Source organism: Monopterus albus, unplaced genomic scaffold (genome assembly GCF_001952655.1).
Source record: "Monopterus albus unplaced genomic scaffold, M_albus_1.0 scaffold15.1, whole genome shotgun sequence".
Lineage (NCBI taxonomy): Eukaryota > Metazoa > Chordata > Actinopteri > Synbranchiformes > Synbranchidae > Monopterus > Monopterus albus.
In genome coordinates, this window is record NW_018127895.1 from 725,852 (window position 1) to 740,076 (window position 14,225).

At 40.2% G+C, this 14,225-nt stretch overlaps 1 protein-coding gene across 10 annotated transcripts in view; it reads left to right on the forward strand.

The window, feature by feature from the left end:
* The first annotated feature begins 179 nt into the window (after positions 1-179).
* The window catches only part of sh3gl2a (SH3 domain containing GRB2 like 2a, endophilin A1), a 27,706-nt gene continuing 13,660 nt past the window's right edge, over positions 180-14,225 (forward strand). For 9 of the 10 annotated variants that reach the window (XM_020591805.1, XM_020591808.1, XM_020591802.1 and 6 more), the window contains exon 1: positions 181-411. In XM_020591805.1, coding sequence (XP_020447461.1) covers positions 367-411 — 45 coding nt within the window. In that variant the 5' untranslated portion in view covers positions 181-366. Of the gene's footprint in view, positions 412-14,225 lie in introns of all 10 variants that reach the window. The other variant, XM_020591804.1, reaches the window with a different exon arrangement.

Below are 14,225 nucleotides of genomic sequence, written 5' to 3' on the forward strand. Positions count from 1 at the left end.
TGTAATTTAATGGAAACTGATTTTACCTCATTTATTTCGTGGTTTCCACAGATTTTCGTTCTCCTGCTGATCAATCTTAGGTTAGACACGCTTCATCTTCCTTTAAGGGTACGAGTCCAGCCGTAGTGAGGAGGCGGTCGCGTCCATGTCTGCGCCGTTTTAGACATGTGGGTTTGACAACCAATGGCGTGATCAGGGCTTTACTGTTTAGTCAGCCCCTTCCTCACAGGAGATTCCTCTGGTGAGGAACAGCGTAGACAAGGGTTAGCACGGCTACGAGATCATCACCAGATAGAATTAGGACCGAGATTTTCTAGACCTACAGCATCAGTTCATAATCCCAGCTAGGACCATTGTGTAGTAGCCATGTCTGTAGCGGGGCTGAAGAAGCAGTTTCACAAAGCCACTCAGGTAAGAGGACGCGGTGTTGGAGAGCAGTGGAGTGGCGTTTGGATAGTAAAGATTCCCCTTTACTCCCAACTCGTCATGCTGCACCTAGATGTAGTCCGCTGCGGATGCGCTTCATCTTTTACTTGTAAATCAATCACACGTTGCTGAAATGTACTCCACCGAAAAGAACTGGCGTGGTGCAGCGTTACACCAATAGAATAATTTATTATTCGTGCTTTACTCTGCAGCCTTAGTTTGAAATATCTATGGTTATTTGATGCATGACGGAAAGGAACATGATATTGAGCTATTTGGTGTTGTGTTTCTGTGTGACCATATGGGAGAGAGATTGCAGGGTAACGTGATGATAGTGATGTCTGGGACGTCAGTTCCTCTCAGTACCCTTCAGATGACATTCCGCACAGAGATCTGTCGGAGCTGCGGCTAATGGAAGTCGCACATACTTGTAATGCGCAAGTTTTAGCCCTAAATGAAAGGCTGTTTAAACCAGTCTATCTTTTAGCCAACTCCGACGCGCACGATGTTATGCAACCGCCAAGTTCGCCTTGGCGGAAACCCGCTCCTTCCAGCAGGAGCACGCCATGATCTCGGCGCCCTCTAAACGAATTAACGCCTATTGCGGGATAGCGGTGGTTAATTTAATTACGTCTTCCTCATCTGATGCAGAATTATCTTGTGTTATTAGATGTGATCCCAGTGGAATATTTTGTTCAAGGTTAGTTAGAGGCTCTGGCTTCACACCCATCCAATCCATTTGAGTATCTTGGTTATTTTATTCCCCAGAGCTCAGACTGAGCGCCACCATTAACTTTTGAGCCCATCCGTGACTATGGGTCGTCACTGTTCTTAAATGGGACCTAGATGGTCAAAGGCATGGACGGATCTGTCCCTGCAGCTCACCACTAACTCCAAGGCTTTGGAGTGACTTTTAATTCTGGTGTTAGCTGAGAGCTCAGAGGGAGGCTGTCCGTTTTTAGGGGTGAATCACAGGGACACCGTCAATCAGCTTCAGACCCTACACAGCAGAACATCCAGGGCCTGGCTGACTCACATGCACCACTCTTCCTGTTTGTTCTCCAGTTCACCCACTCTCTAAATTGGCCATAGTTATAGCTCCCACTTTGAATCATTCCTTCATCTTTACAAGAAATTGTCAGATACAGCAGAATAATGACCTAACTGTGACACTAATAATGGCATGTCTGTTGAAGGTTGATGCCTATGGATATTAAATTCTCTTAATTGTATGTTTGACCTGAATGACTGACAATGGCGTGGCAAATTGAGAGGACAGGCAGTCATTAACACAATTAACAGCTGGTGATAAAATGGAGTCTAGTATTGTCTTTTAAGTTAATTTATGCTGGCATTAGTCATTTATATTAGTGTTAGTCACAGTAATATTCGAAAGGTTTACGTTAATGGTTGACCCCAGACACATGAATGCTGTGATGTTCTGGTTTCATATTCACAGAACATTGCATAGATCCGCTCTTGTAAAGCTGAAATAAAACGGTAAAGCATAGCTAGGAGTTGCATCATGTTGATGGATTAAATAAAAACAGAAGTAAATGGCAACACCTGTGTTCTGCTGTTAACACACTTCTCAGCTTTAATCAGGAGCTCATTTAATTAGATTGGAAGTAGACAGCAGCCCACATGGGGCATTAGCCAACTGTACAGGTTGTATTAATTCTGTGATGAGCCTTTTGTCACCCATTAGACTATCAGAGCCCTCTCTCTCCTTGCAGATATTCCTCTATAGCCTCAAATGTGTCCGTGTGCAAGGTGGGGGTGTCCTACATATCAGCATTTATGTCTGTACAGTAGTAGTAGTGTGGCTGTCAGTGTGTGTATGCAAAAGAGCTGTGGTTGAGTATGTAAATATTCAGTGTACACATCTGAATTTGTAGATTTTTGCATTTCATTATACAATTTTATTCTCAGTGCGACTCAGCTATAGGCTCAGCGCTTGCTGTTTCTGTAGTCTCCTGCCATTTGTTTCTCAACATTACACTCACCATCTCTCAACACACACCATGACTCTCAGTGGCAGAGCCCCCCCTCAGATGCTCTGGATTACATACCCCTATAATCCAGACCCAGATTCACATAGGCAGTAATCCACCAATCTGGCTACTTGCATAAATATTACAGACACACCCAGTGCCCAGACATGCTTTAGTAAGACCCCCACCTCAAAACAAGGACAGGAGGTCAGGAGCTTAAGAGTTGAGACCAGGGAATTAAAGGAACCAGATAGTACTTTGCAGGAATGAATATCTGCATCGATGCCATTTACTTTACAGAAGAAATGCAGTACAATCACTGGCTCTTTTCCCATTGCTGCTGTTGACAAAGTGCAGCTTGGAGGGGCAATATGAGTAAAAGTAGAGCTGCAAGAATTAACACGTCACCTATTATGGTCATTGATTTATTTAAGCAAAATATCAAAAGAAATTCTTCACATGCATGAAGGCTTCTGCAGTGTGAGAATGTTTTTTTTCTTTGTTTATTATTGTAAACTGAACATATTTGGGTTTGGCTGTGATGACTTAACATCTCAAGTATTAAAAGCAAACTCCTAAATAAGTGGAGCCACAATAGCTTATTTATATGCAGACTAGACTTTACATCCTAAAATGCTGCGTTGACCTTATAGCCCATTGCATCACTAATCGCTAATTAGCAGTGCAGCTTTGTCAGAACTTCAGACTACAGCATCTGCTTTGTTTGAGAGAGAAAGTCCTGTGCATGGAGGCTTGCAGCGTTTCTTCATGACAGTTTGTGGACTGCTGAGAGAAATGGTTCACGAAAAGGAGAATGCCAAGGAGTGATTTTATGAGATTAACACAATATACATGCTTGCACAAGCTCACTGTCACCTTCTCACATACAACACTGAGTAATTAGTTTCACACAACCACAATCACACTTTTCTCTAATAGAAGACATCTCTCTCTCTCCCTCTCTCTCATCCAATGACATTGGGGCCTGGTGCATTAGTAACGGGGGTCATTTTGAAAAGAAGAGAAGCACAGGGCTTGAAGTGTAAAACCCAGCAGCCTCACAAGAAATTGCTTTTTAATATATTTAATTATTTACCAAGAACACCATTTGCTCATTTTCACTATGGACTATGTTATAAAGTAATATAACTCCACACACAATGGAATAGATTATAATTGGGGATAAACCAGACACAATTTGTTTTATCTAAGAAATATTACCCTGTGGTAAAAACCACACACCTTAAAGGAGCGATTGCTCTTTTACTACATCTTAAGTCAGCTTCAACTTCGTTTTTTTTATTTTTTTATTTTGTTTCATCTTTATTTTATCTGAGAAAATCCTGTTGAGGTTTAGAACGTCTTTGTCCAGGGAGCCCTGGCAAGGCAATGGTGTTAGAAAGTTAACAAACAAAACAAAAAAACCAAAATGATCATGCTTACTGTCATGATGACTCTGTCCCCATAAAGAAAGTGGTGTATATGTAGCGGGCTCTGCAGCTGATTGTGCGTGTGCATTCATGCATGTAAACACCCTAATGTGGTGAGGCTTTTTATACGAGCTATTAAATCCACTCAACTATGGATTCAAATAGATGCAGTAGATGACAGCACCTCTAAATTGTGACAGGAGATTTATGTCAACATTATGTAACAAGCTTCCTTCCAAACTGCACAGACTGAAAAGAGATACAGTATTACCAGTGAACACCAGGTTTCGGTATCTTTTGGAAATGGTCTCTTCAGCCCACATGTCACTAAGGGGAGCTGGAAAACACAGCCAAGACACCTTTGAGGGTCAGATATACCTGACAGCATGAAGTGTCATGTCAGTTGTGAACTGTATGGAAACAAATCTGTCAAGATAATATACAATAGCTTAGGTGTGGTAGAAGTAAAAAGCAATAATCGGATTTGTGCAGGGTATATTTCTTAGAATACATAGTAGGGCAGTAATCTCCTTTTTTGTAGGCAGCCTGGTTTGCCTGGAAGTTTCCCAGTGTGTGTTTTGAATGCTAATATCAGTACTGCGCATCTTACCCGTACTGTGCTGTGTGTAGCATTTTGATTTGTCAGCTGGAAACCAGCTCTTCTTATTTTGTAACCTAAAAGTAAATAATTAAGCATAGGGGACTTTTTCAAATGTTTAACATTTCTTTTCTCAGAATAGAGTACACAGTGTGCAGTTGAGGATGTGGACATGCATCGTATAGCTCATGGACAGCAGTGGGGTCCTTGGATGTGGCTCGTGCCTGAAGGGTTTTACGGGTAGCAGATTGTGAGTGGGTGACTCATTCAGCCTGGATCCTCACTAGGCCTACTGCAGTGCAGTGCAGAATAGATCCAGCTGGAAGATAACAGATGGGGCAAGAAGGACAAAAAGAGTGTGGAACAAGGAAAGTGAGAGAAGCGAGCACAAGAAAGGGGAAGGAGAGGGAGATGGAAGCACCCTTGAGGAGGCAGGAAGTAATGGAGAGAGGGAGGCAGAATTCAGCCAAGAGATGCTGAATGCTGGAGCACGACGAGGGACTGAGCCAAGTTGAATAGGAGAGAAAGTGGTGAACAGTTGATCTGCAGAGATTTCTTTGCTAGAATTGGGAGAAATTTCTACCAAGCTGAATTTTCAGTTGATGTTGGTATTACACCAAACTATTATTTTAACTTAATGGCTTTGGTAGCAATTAATGATTGTTTGAAGTATCAGTTATTCTGTCTATTATTTTGACAAATAATCCGTTTGTCTAAAACCACAAAATATTAGCATATTGTTGAATGAAATATTATTTAGCTGTAAAATTTGTTAGAGTGTAATTTTTTGTTACATGATGCAGCTTTAATTCTAGAAAAGAACACCTTGTTTTGCACCAAAGTAGTACTGGCTGATGTCTGTGAAGAGTCTCAGTCATCTGCCAGACAATAATGTCAATATTGGGTGATTCAGCAAAATATTAAATTATGTTCACTGACACCATTTTATAAAGTCTTGCTTTCTATGACATCTGCAGGGTTAAAGTAAGGGAAAGATTGTGATGAAGGCAAATACAGTTGGTCAAAGTTAGGGGACCAAAACAAGGTAGTGGTTATGGAAAGATCATGGTTTCTGATAATTATAAGGAAAATGTTAATTGTATATCTTTGACAGGATGCAAACTCATGAAACTGCATGAAAGTCAAACTGGCTGTTCACCCGTCTACCACTCTGACCTGTGTATCTTTACTTTCCTGCACCTTTTCACTGCATATGTGGCACATTTCCTCCTGCACTGGCACTGAAACTTTATGGACTTAACTCCTAGCGACACCGGGGAGAGTATCATCAGCAGACCTCTTTCCATCTGCTCCTGAATCAGGGGACAGAAGTTCATTATTGAAGTCTCCCAATAATTGAATGAACTTGTCCCAGATAATCTAGTGTCTCCAGAGTGTGGATCAGCAATGCAGCTAAAGTGATACTGCACTGGACTGAGTCCAGCAGTATTGTACCTGCAGCAATATACCTGCTGCCCTTTTGTCTTGATTCATTTCCTCCCACACAGTAGCTTTATTGCTCTTCACATTTTATTGTCTAATAAGAAGAATACATTTTATTTATACATTGATTTTAAAGTCACTAAAAGACGCTTTACAAAGATAATCAATAAAAAGTAGTTACACATATAAGTCTTCTGGCTTTTTTCTTACTCTTTATCCTTTTACTTGTAACAGTAGAGCCCTTTTCCTGAAATCCTCAATCAAGAGACATATTCCCTGCACTGGCAGCACTGTGACAGATGCAGAGAGATGTTTGATCCCAGCTCCTGAAGGCCCCTTTCACATTTTTTTTATACAGGGAAATCTTTCACTAGTTGTCTGGCATGTTTTGCTATATATTACGGCAGTGGTTACACATGTTTGACTGCTGTGAGTGTAAAATAGGACCTCCATCACTTCACCAGCTACAAATGTTCTCTTTCATTTCCCTGACACTGCATTAATCTTCAAGAGAACATTACAGCAACGGCTTTATAGCTACGGACTCTGGAGCATGTGATAAACATGACTGGGCATCTCCAGGGCTGCTCTTAGTACTACAGTACACACTGCAATGGAAAGGTGAGGCCAGAAACAGCACTTGTGCTGTCCAGTCTGACATACTGAATAGCTCAGTCAGAATCAGAATCAGCTTTATTGGCCAGGTGTGACGGACACATCAGAAATTTGACTCTGGTACATCGGCTCTCGATGTGCAAACAATAAACCAGCATAAGGCTGAGTAATATAACAAAATAAGAAGTATTAACAGCAGCACTGACAGCAACAAACAGTGTAAACAATGCAGAATAAGCAGTGTAAACAGACAGTAAACAATGCAGACAACAAAGGAATGTTCATTGAAATGAAATAAATAGGGATAAAAATAGAGTACTTAAAACTAGAGACCTGTACGAGTCTGTATAATCTGTACAATGTATATATACACGTGTTGCACTGAGGGTTATTGTCCAGTCATACTGTCGTTGGTTAAGTGTTTATCAGAGTGACAGCCTGGAGGAAGAAACTGTCCCTGTGCCTGGTTGTCTTGGTGCACTATGACCTGTAAGGCCGTCCAGAGGGGAGGAGTTCAAACAGATTGTGTCCAGGGTGTGAGGGGTCTGCAGTGATCCTCTCCACTCCAATACATAGTACACATGTATATGTATACATTGTAAAACCGGTCAATAAAAAGGGTAGAAGAAAAAGGCAGAAAGTTTGAATGAACGGTTTAGCGGTGTCGCTTTTGAAAACAGTGCAATGCAGTGTGGAGTTCTGTGTGTTCTGACGTCAGCTTTGTCCTGGAGGTTAATGACACAGCCTGTGCCAGACCTATTCTTAGCTTGTCCTGTCATTAGATGCTGTCGGCACAATTTGAATAACAGCAGTGGCGAGGTAAACTCGTTAACTGTCTTCATCCAGAAGAAATGTGAATGAACAATGTTTAGCCAGTTTCACATATGACAAAGAAGAAAGATGTGCTGAGTGATGACAACATTGGTGACAGCGACACTCGCTTTAGGTTTTCCGGCTTGTCTATAGAAAGGGAGCTGTGGTTCATCCTATATGTGGTTTCTTTCTTTATCATTCCTTCCCCACCCCCCCAATCCTCTCTCTCAGCATCAGTATTCGGGCCATGGTTGATGTTTTATTCAGGACTGTTATATATTCTGGGCATCCACCACTGCAGGAAACACTGGAAGGGGCTTGAAAAGGGAAATTCTTTGGACCTGTTAACGATCATTAGGAAAAGTTTTGCCTCATCAGACATAATGGAGAAAATCTAGGGTTGGTCCTTTTGTTTTCCTTTTCCCTTTCAAACTGACCACTGAGATGACTTCCATAAAGTTCAGTAATATACACAACAAAATGTAAGGTGTTGATAGTATGTTGCCATCTTTGTAGAAAGTAAAGCGGTTTACTTGTATGCATGGAAAGCGCTAGAACACTGATAAGACTAAATGAAACCACCTTTATATTCATACACTCTCACCTTCCTCAGGGACATTCAGGTCACATGTTTTTTACCTATAACCAGCAGCCTGCGGTACTACTCCTCAGAACCCATTTGTCATGTTGGTTTATCGGCTTTTGTTAAAGCTGCCGATGTGGTAAGGATTTAATGAAGGGCAATGCAACATAATTTACAGATACGGATGTGTTTATAACCCCAGGGCCCTCCTACAAGGTGTTGTCTCTCATGTGTAGTGCATTTACCCAGGTTAAAGGTCGTGAACCAAGTCACGCAAGTCAATCATGTCAGTCAAGATTTCAGACAGAAGTATAACATTTGTGTGAATATAACAATATGAAATAAAATTAGAATTTATAGCCACTTTACAAGAGATGATGTTCATTGTAATGAAAGCTAGGAAAACTAGCAGGCTGACATTAGCATTTAGCTCAAAGCACTGCTGCTAGCTAGACTTTAGACTAGTAGTCTTGCTGTCTGTGCAAATTCTCAGTCATCTAGGTCGTAGTGTGCTGAAAAAGCTTTGAAGAGGGCATCTGGACGTAGTTTTCGGTAGAAGATGTCTTGAAGATGTATTAGTCTTGTTCTTGCAAAGTAGAAGGAATGTTGTTTTATGTTGTGATGGCTTCTGCACAGTTGAATAGACTGAAATTTTGCCTGATGATTGTACTGCTACTCAGTGGGATACCTGCTAGGAGTACCGCGGTCGTGTGTACAAAATTTCATGGCAATTATTCAATAGAGATATTTCAGTGTGTGCCAGACCCTCATCACTAAATCCACACCACACGCATGGCTAAAAATTGTCTAGTAAATAGAATGTCAGCATAACATGTAAAGTATATTGTAAATTTTACATTTGTTCCTTTGCCGGTGATGCCAGAAAGAGGACAACTGGGCAGGAAACATGCAGAACAGAAAGGAGAAATGCAGGAGAAAAGATGATGGTTAGAGAGAATAAAGTGTTGCAGAGAGCAGGAAGAGCTGAGTGGAGGAAGCAGTGGAGTTAAGTGAAGAGAAAAGGAGGATGTGATTTCAGGCAGCTGTAGTATAATGTCCTCGGTCTAATGCCTAATCTGGCTCATGAAGGCACAGTAATGAGCAGTACATGCTTTATTATAATTTATGTCTGCTAAAGTGAGTGTCCAGGAGTCTTTTGGATGCACCACGTTGTACATGCTTCCCGAGTACAAAAACAAATGTGTTATTTGATATAACCATGACTCACTCGCCCTAGCCACACACACTGCCCTCTCACCGACTGCAGAACTGAGACTGAATGGTTTGTCAGGGATTACGCTGAGATTAATCAGAGCACCGTGACTTTGCATCATATTGGAGCTGTGTGCGAGTCAGAATCAGAGCGCTGCAGCTGTAATCTGTGAAACGTGCTGCATGTGCTGAGCAAACTGATTTTTATAACTCATCCTAGCTGTTTTGTTGGCAGACTAGCATTTTTAGTTGACATGAAGGGGATTTTAAGACAGCAAATTTTCACTTACACAGCCTAAAAGTCGTGTAAGATTTCTCTTTGCTTTATACTAAAAAGATGTGATGATTTGAAGAGCCAGATAAGGTATTTTGGTACGAATTACAGAATATTCTGAACTCTTATCATTATATATAGTAATAGTTATTACCAAACTCTTATATGTTGTAATTGCCCTAATGTTATTGTTGAGTAATGAGTATTTGGAGCAGTGCTGGTGTTTTTTATGAACAAGTATCTCCTTCCTCATCATCATCTTCTAGACTTGCAAAATATGCCCCAGACTTATTTTCCTGCTGTCAGGCTTGACAAACAGCACCCACAGCCTGTCATTATGTTAAGGCCACATGGACGAGAAGACCTGAGAGCAAATATTAAACAATAAATTCTCAGAAACAGTTGAAAATGTAACATCCACAGTCCTGTGACAAACACGCCGTTATGTATGAGGTCTTTGCTTTTGCAGTTTTTGTGTTGTTATAAATAATATTGAGACATACTGACTGAAATAGATGCTCACTTACTACACTGATTTACAGGCATTAATAATAGATAAGGTCATATTTATTGAATTTCCTCTGATATACTGAAGTCAGAACTGGATTTTATTCTTGAATTTACTGTCTATTTGTCAAGCTTTATGTATTTAACCTTTTCCTGTTTAGCCAGCATATATTATTCTTAAGTCTGTAAAATGATTATCTTAATCTGTAGATTATGACTAGAATCTATATCATCTGAAAAGTTTCAGCGGCAGGCATCAGTTTTCTGGTTATCATTACATTTTAAGTTTGTCTGTCCTATTATTGTTTATTTTGGGAGGGATGGGCACAATATGATTGAACTCTTCCACAGATTTTCTGAGTGTGAGGACTCTGTTTTGCTCCTTGATTGATTTTTGGTTAAGGTGCATCACTGTTTGTTTCTTTGAGGGTCCATTGCTCCTAAGCTGTGTTCGTCCGATTCCAGTCAGGTGGTGTATGAAACACTTGTGTTGACTTCAGGGACTATAATGAAGTGCGTTATCTCTGCTCTCACTGGCCCCAGGCACAGTCTGTATATGCCTGCTGTTCTTCCTAATGGTGCAGCCACAGCTTCTCTGCAGGTATACTGTCCCTTTATCATATTTCTGCTCCTACTGTTTCTTACTCATCTTTTCTATCCATCATCTGTTTTCCAGCTTGTTTTCTTTTTCATTATTTATCTGTACATATTTATTATGTTTATCTTACTTTATGCGTTATGGACCCCTAATATGTACTCCACTGTACCTACAGTACATATGAATGAATTGTAAAAATATACAAAAGAACAAAACACATTTTTGTGCATTGAGATAAATAATAAATATATATAAATAAACTTATCATTAATGTTCTTATGACATTATATACAGTTAAACCTAAAATATGCAATATAATTTGTACAAATGTACAGATGTACTAATGAACACAAGCATGTGATGCACATACAGTGTAGTTTCACATTATGGTTCACCTTCTTACATGCTACACAACAGGGCTGCAACTTATGGTTATTTTCCTTATTGATTAGTCTGATTATTTTCTTGATTAACTGACAAATTGTGTTTTCACAAACCAACAGTAAAAAGTTACTGAAACTTCTGCACCTGAACTATGTCCTAAAGCTCTACATGTGTATATCCCGTATGAGACATGGTGTTTATAGTGTCACGCTCACCAGATTAATACAACAGAGATGTGGTAAAAGCAGACTTTATCTTGAGAAGTACATGTGTATATTTATGCGAGTCTCACTGAAATGACAACTTTGAGCTTGGACGTTCGTCACTGAACCTGGTGAACTGTAGTTTGACAAAATAATCCTAACTCAAGATTGACTTTACTAGCTTTTCTGGAGCTTTCAACTACATCTCACTGCCTTTAACAGTGAAATAACCTTATATTGGTGTGAAGGCTGTGAGATGCAGTTATAACCACTGGGAAGTGGTTTTTGAGTGAAGCTTATTTAGTTAGATGAGTCTTGTTTTGCTTATGTGGTACAAGACTAAAAGAGAGCTAATGAGGCCTATAATTCCATCCCTCACCCAGCATGTGTTTCTGTTGGTTTTACATTTGCATTGGGTTTTATTGGTTATTAATGGTCATCTTTTTTTTGGGAGGACCTTTTTTTTTTTTACACTGATTGATGGTATGCAGATACTGAGTGGATTTTGTGTAGTTTTTTTTTTAAAGTCAGGATTTACTGTCGGTGAAACAAAGTCTCTGTGAGTTTGTATGTGTTTATGAGTGATATCGATTTGCTCCTCAGGAGCACAAAGCAGTGAGAAGCTTTCCTGCTAGGAAACGCAGCCTCTTTCCTGAACCTCCCTCACTGAAATGATTGAAAAATGAGTGCTGTGTCACTAATGTGACCTTGAGTTTAAAGGGAATCGCAGGATCTGTCCTTTCTAGATTCCCTGTACATAAGAAACCTAATGTGGAGCAAAGTGCATGGTGATTTCGAGAGATTTCAAACTCATATTTTATATATAGAACATTTGTCTGCTCTGTAATAGCAGTAACCCATCTCCAGAAATATTGTTGTTCAGATTGGATGCTATTCAGAACTGACAAGACAAGGAACACATTGAAATAAAATCACTAATAAGCATTAATTAAAACTGAAGTGGTTTAATGTTAGTTCCTTATAACTAATAAACTGACTCAGGGATCTAGTGCAGCACTTTATTCTGACGGGCAGCTGGATGATAATCTTTAGGATTAATTGTTCTGATTACAGATACATCCACACACGTTGCAGGCAGCAGTCTGAAACGGAGCTTTAATAACTGCCATCAGTGCTGATCTTCAGTTCATTATCCTAGACAGCACCATCATTACACCCACGCAGATTTAACTCATGACACTGCTGGGTAAACATTAAAATGATATTACCATAAACCTACTGTATAAATATAACATGCTTCCCTTTTCACTTGTGTTGGAAAAAGTCAAGGCCTCTACAGGCTTCAAAGCGCGGTCATTATCTCTTCTGAGCAACACGCTCGTGTTTGAAATGGAAATTGCAGAGAAAGCTAGCGCGTTGTTTGTGTAGCTGGGTGGTTTCATTTGCATCTAGTGTGAGTGTGGAGCGGAGAAACCACATCTCGTCACTCACTCAGTATGATGGATGAAGTACCATTTATAAAACCATTGTTTCAGGGTCATGTTCCTCTCTCGTCTTTATGGGTGATGAATGAGAGGCTTTGCTTTAACCAGTCGTGATACAGATTTTTGAATGTTTTTAAGATGAGTGTGTTCAATCTTCTTAAAATATTCATTATCTTTAAATGCTTCCATAATGATGCCAGATCATTTCAGGGACCCAGTCCCTCCAAGCTTTTCATATAAATGAAAGCCTGCTTTTTTTTTAGCCTTTATATTCTTTATTTTTAAGCTAGATTCATAAAGCACAAATGCCTTTATATAGTAATGTGATGCTTCACTTATAGTCAAACCCAGAAGCTGCCCAGTAAAATCACAGTTGTACCTGTTTGCTGTTGAGTACTATTACTTTATGGATTAGTTTTTGCTTAAATGCCAGAAGCATCTCTGTGGTGTGTTATAAAGAAGAGGTTCCAGTCCTGGTTCTGGTCCTTTGAACCACCACACCTTCACTGATTCAGTCAGGTTCAGTGCTGTGCCTGTTTACATCTGTTTGAGTTGAAACAGCTGACTAATCACAGCTTTGTAGATTAGTTTAAGGATGATCATGTCAGCTTCCTATGAAGCTAGCAGGTTATCTAGGTACATTCATATATAATGACAGGAAGAAAGGACAGATGATGAACAAAAGGGGAGATGGAGATAGACTTCAGTTAACGTGATATTTACAAGTGAGAGTCAAAGGCAGTGGTTTGAAAATGACTACAAGAGGGATTTAAAATAGTATTGAACACACACGACGTCTTTCACACCATCCTGTGGTTCCAGGGCGGAATTATAGATGATCTGGCAGAGGAATACAGAAAGTGTAATTGTCTAGAAAGCACTTAGCATTACTAGTGTAATTTTATGGTGAAGCAGTTTTAACACAGTAGAGGGACTACTCCAATGGATGAAGGATTAAGTTTTGGTTTTTTTTACTTGCAGTTCCATGAAGGTGTGGACTCCTGGGTTTCTTTCACTAGCTGCTTTCGCACAGATCAGTGTAACTATTTTTCCAGTGCTATATGTGTAAAGGTAACCCACAAATGACTCAATGTCCTGACGTAAATTTACAGTGAATAGATCCACTCATATTAGTCATGAACAGCGCCCGCACACTCCCATCGTGTGGCTCAGCAAAAGCTCGCCATCAGATGTGCAGTTAGTCGTCCTCCATCTTTGTCTCTTCATCACACGTGCTAGTGCTCACAAACTCTGGCACACTTTGCTCACACATAGTGCCAGCTGGTTCTCCCGCATCATCATCATCACTCTTCTTCCTCCTCCCCCACTTACTGAGCTGTACATGGATGGATTCGAGAAAAAAAAAGCTACAGGCTCATCCCTGCTGTTACATAAGAGCCATACAAAGGCTTACAAATCAGATTATAATAGCCACAGGCCACACATTCAGAGAGGACAGAGGTCAGTGAAGCAGCAAGGCCAGTTGGTGGACTGATGTGGCACAGGTTTCAGGCAAAGGAAGCAGATGACACCCTCTCCTGTTTGTACTTGAAGCCTACCTGTCCTTACAGGGATTAGATTGTCTAAACTGAGCGGCTAATTTAGGGTGCCAGGTTTGTTTCCTGGTGGGCCACGTAAGAGAATTGTCATTGCTTGTTTCTGTGTGTGTGCTTTTTGTTTATTTTTTTGTCCATTACAAA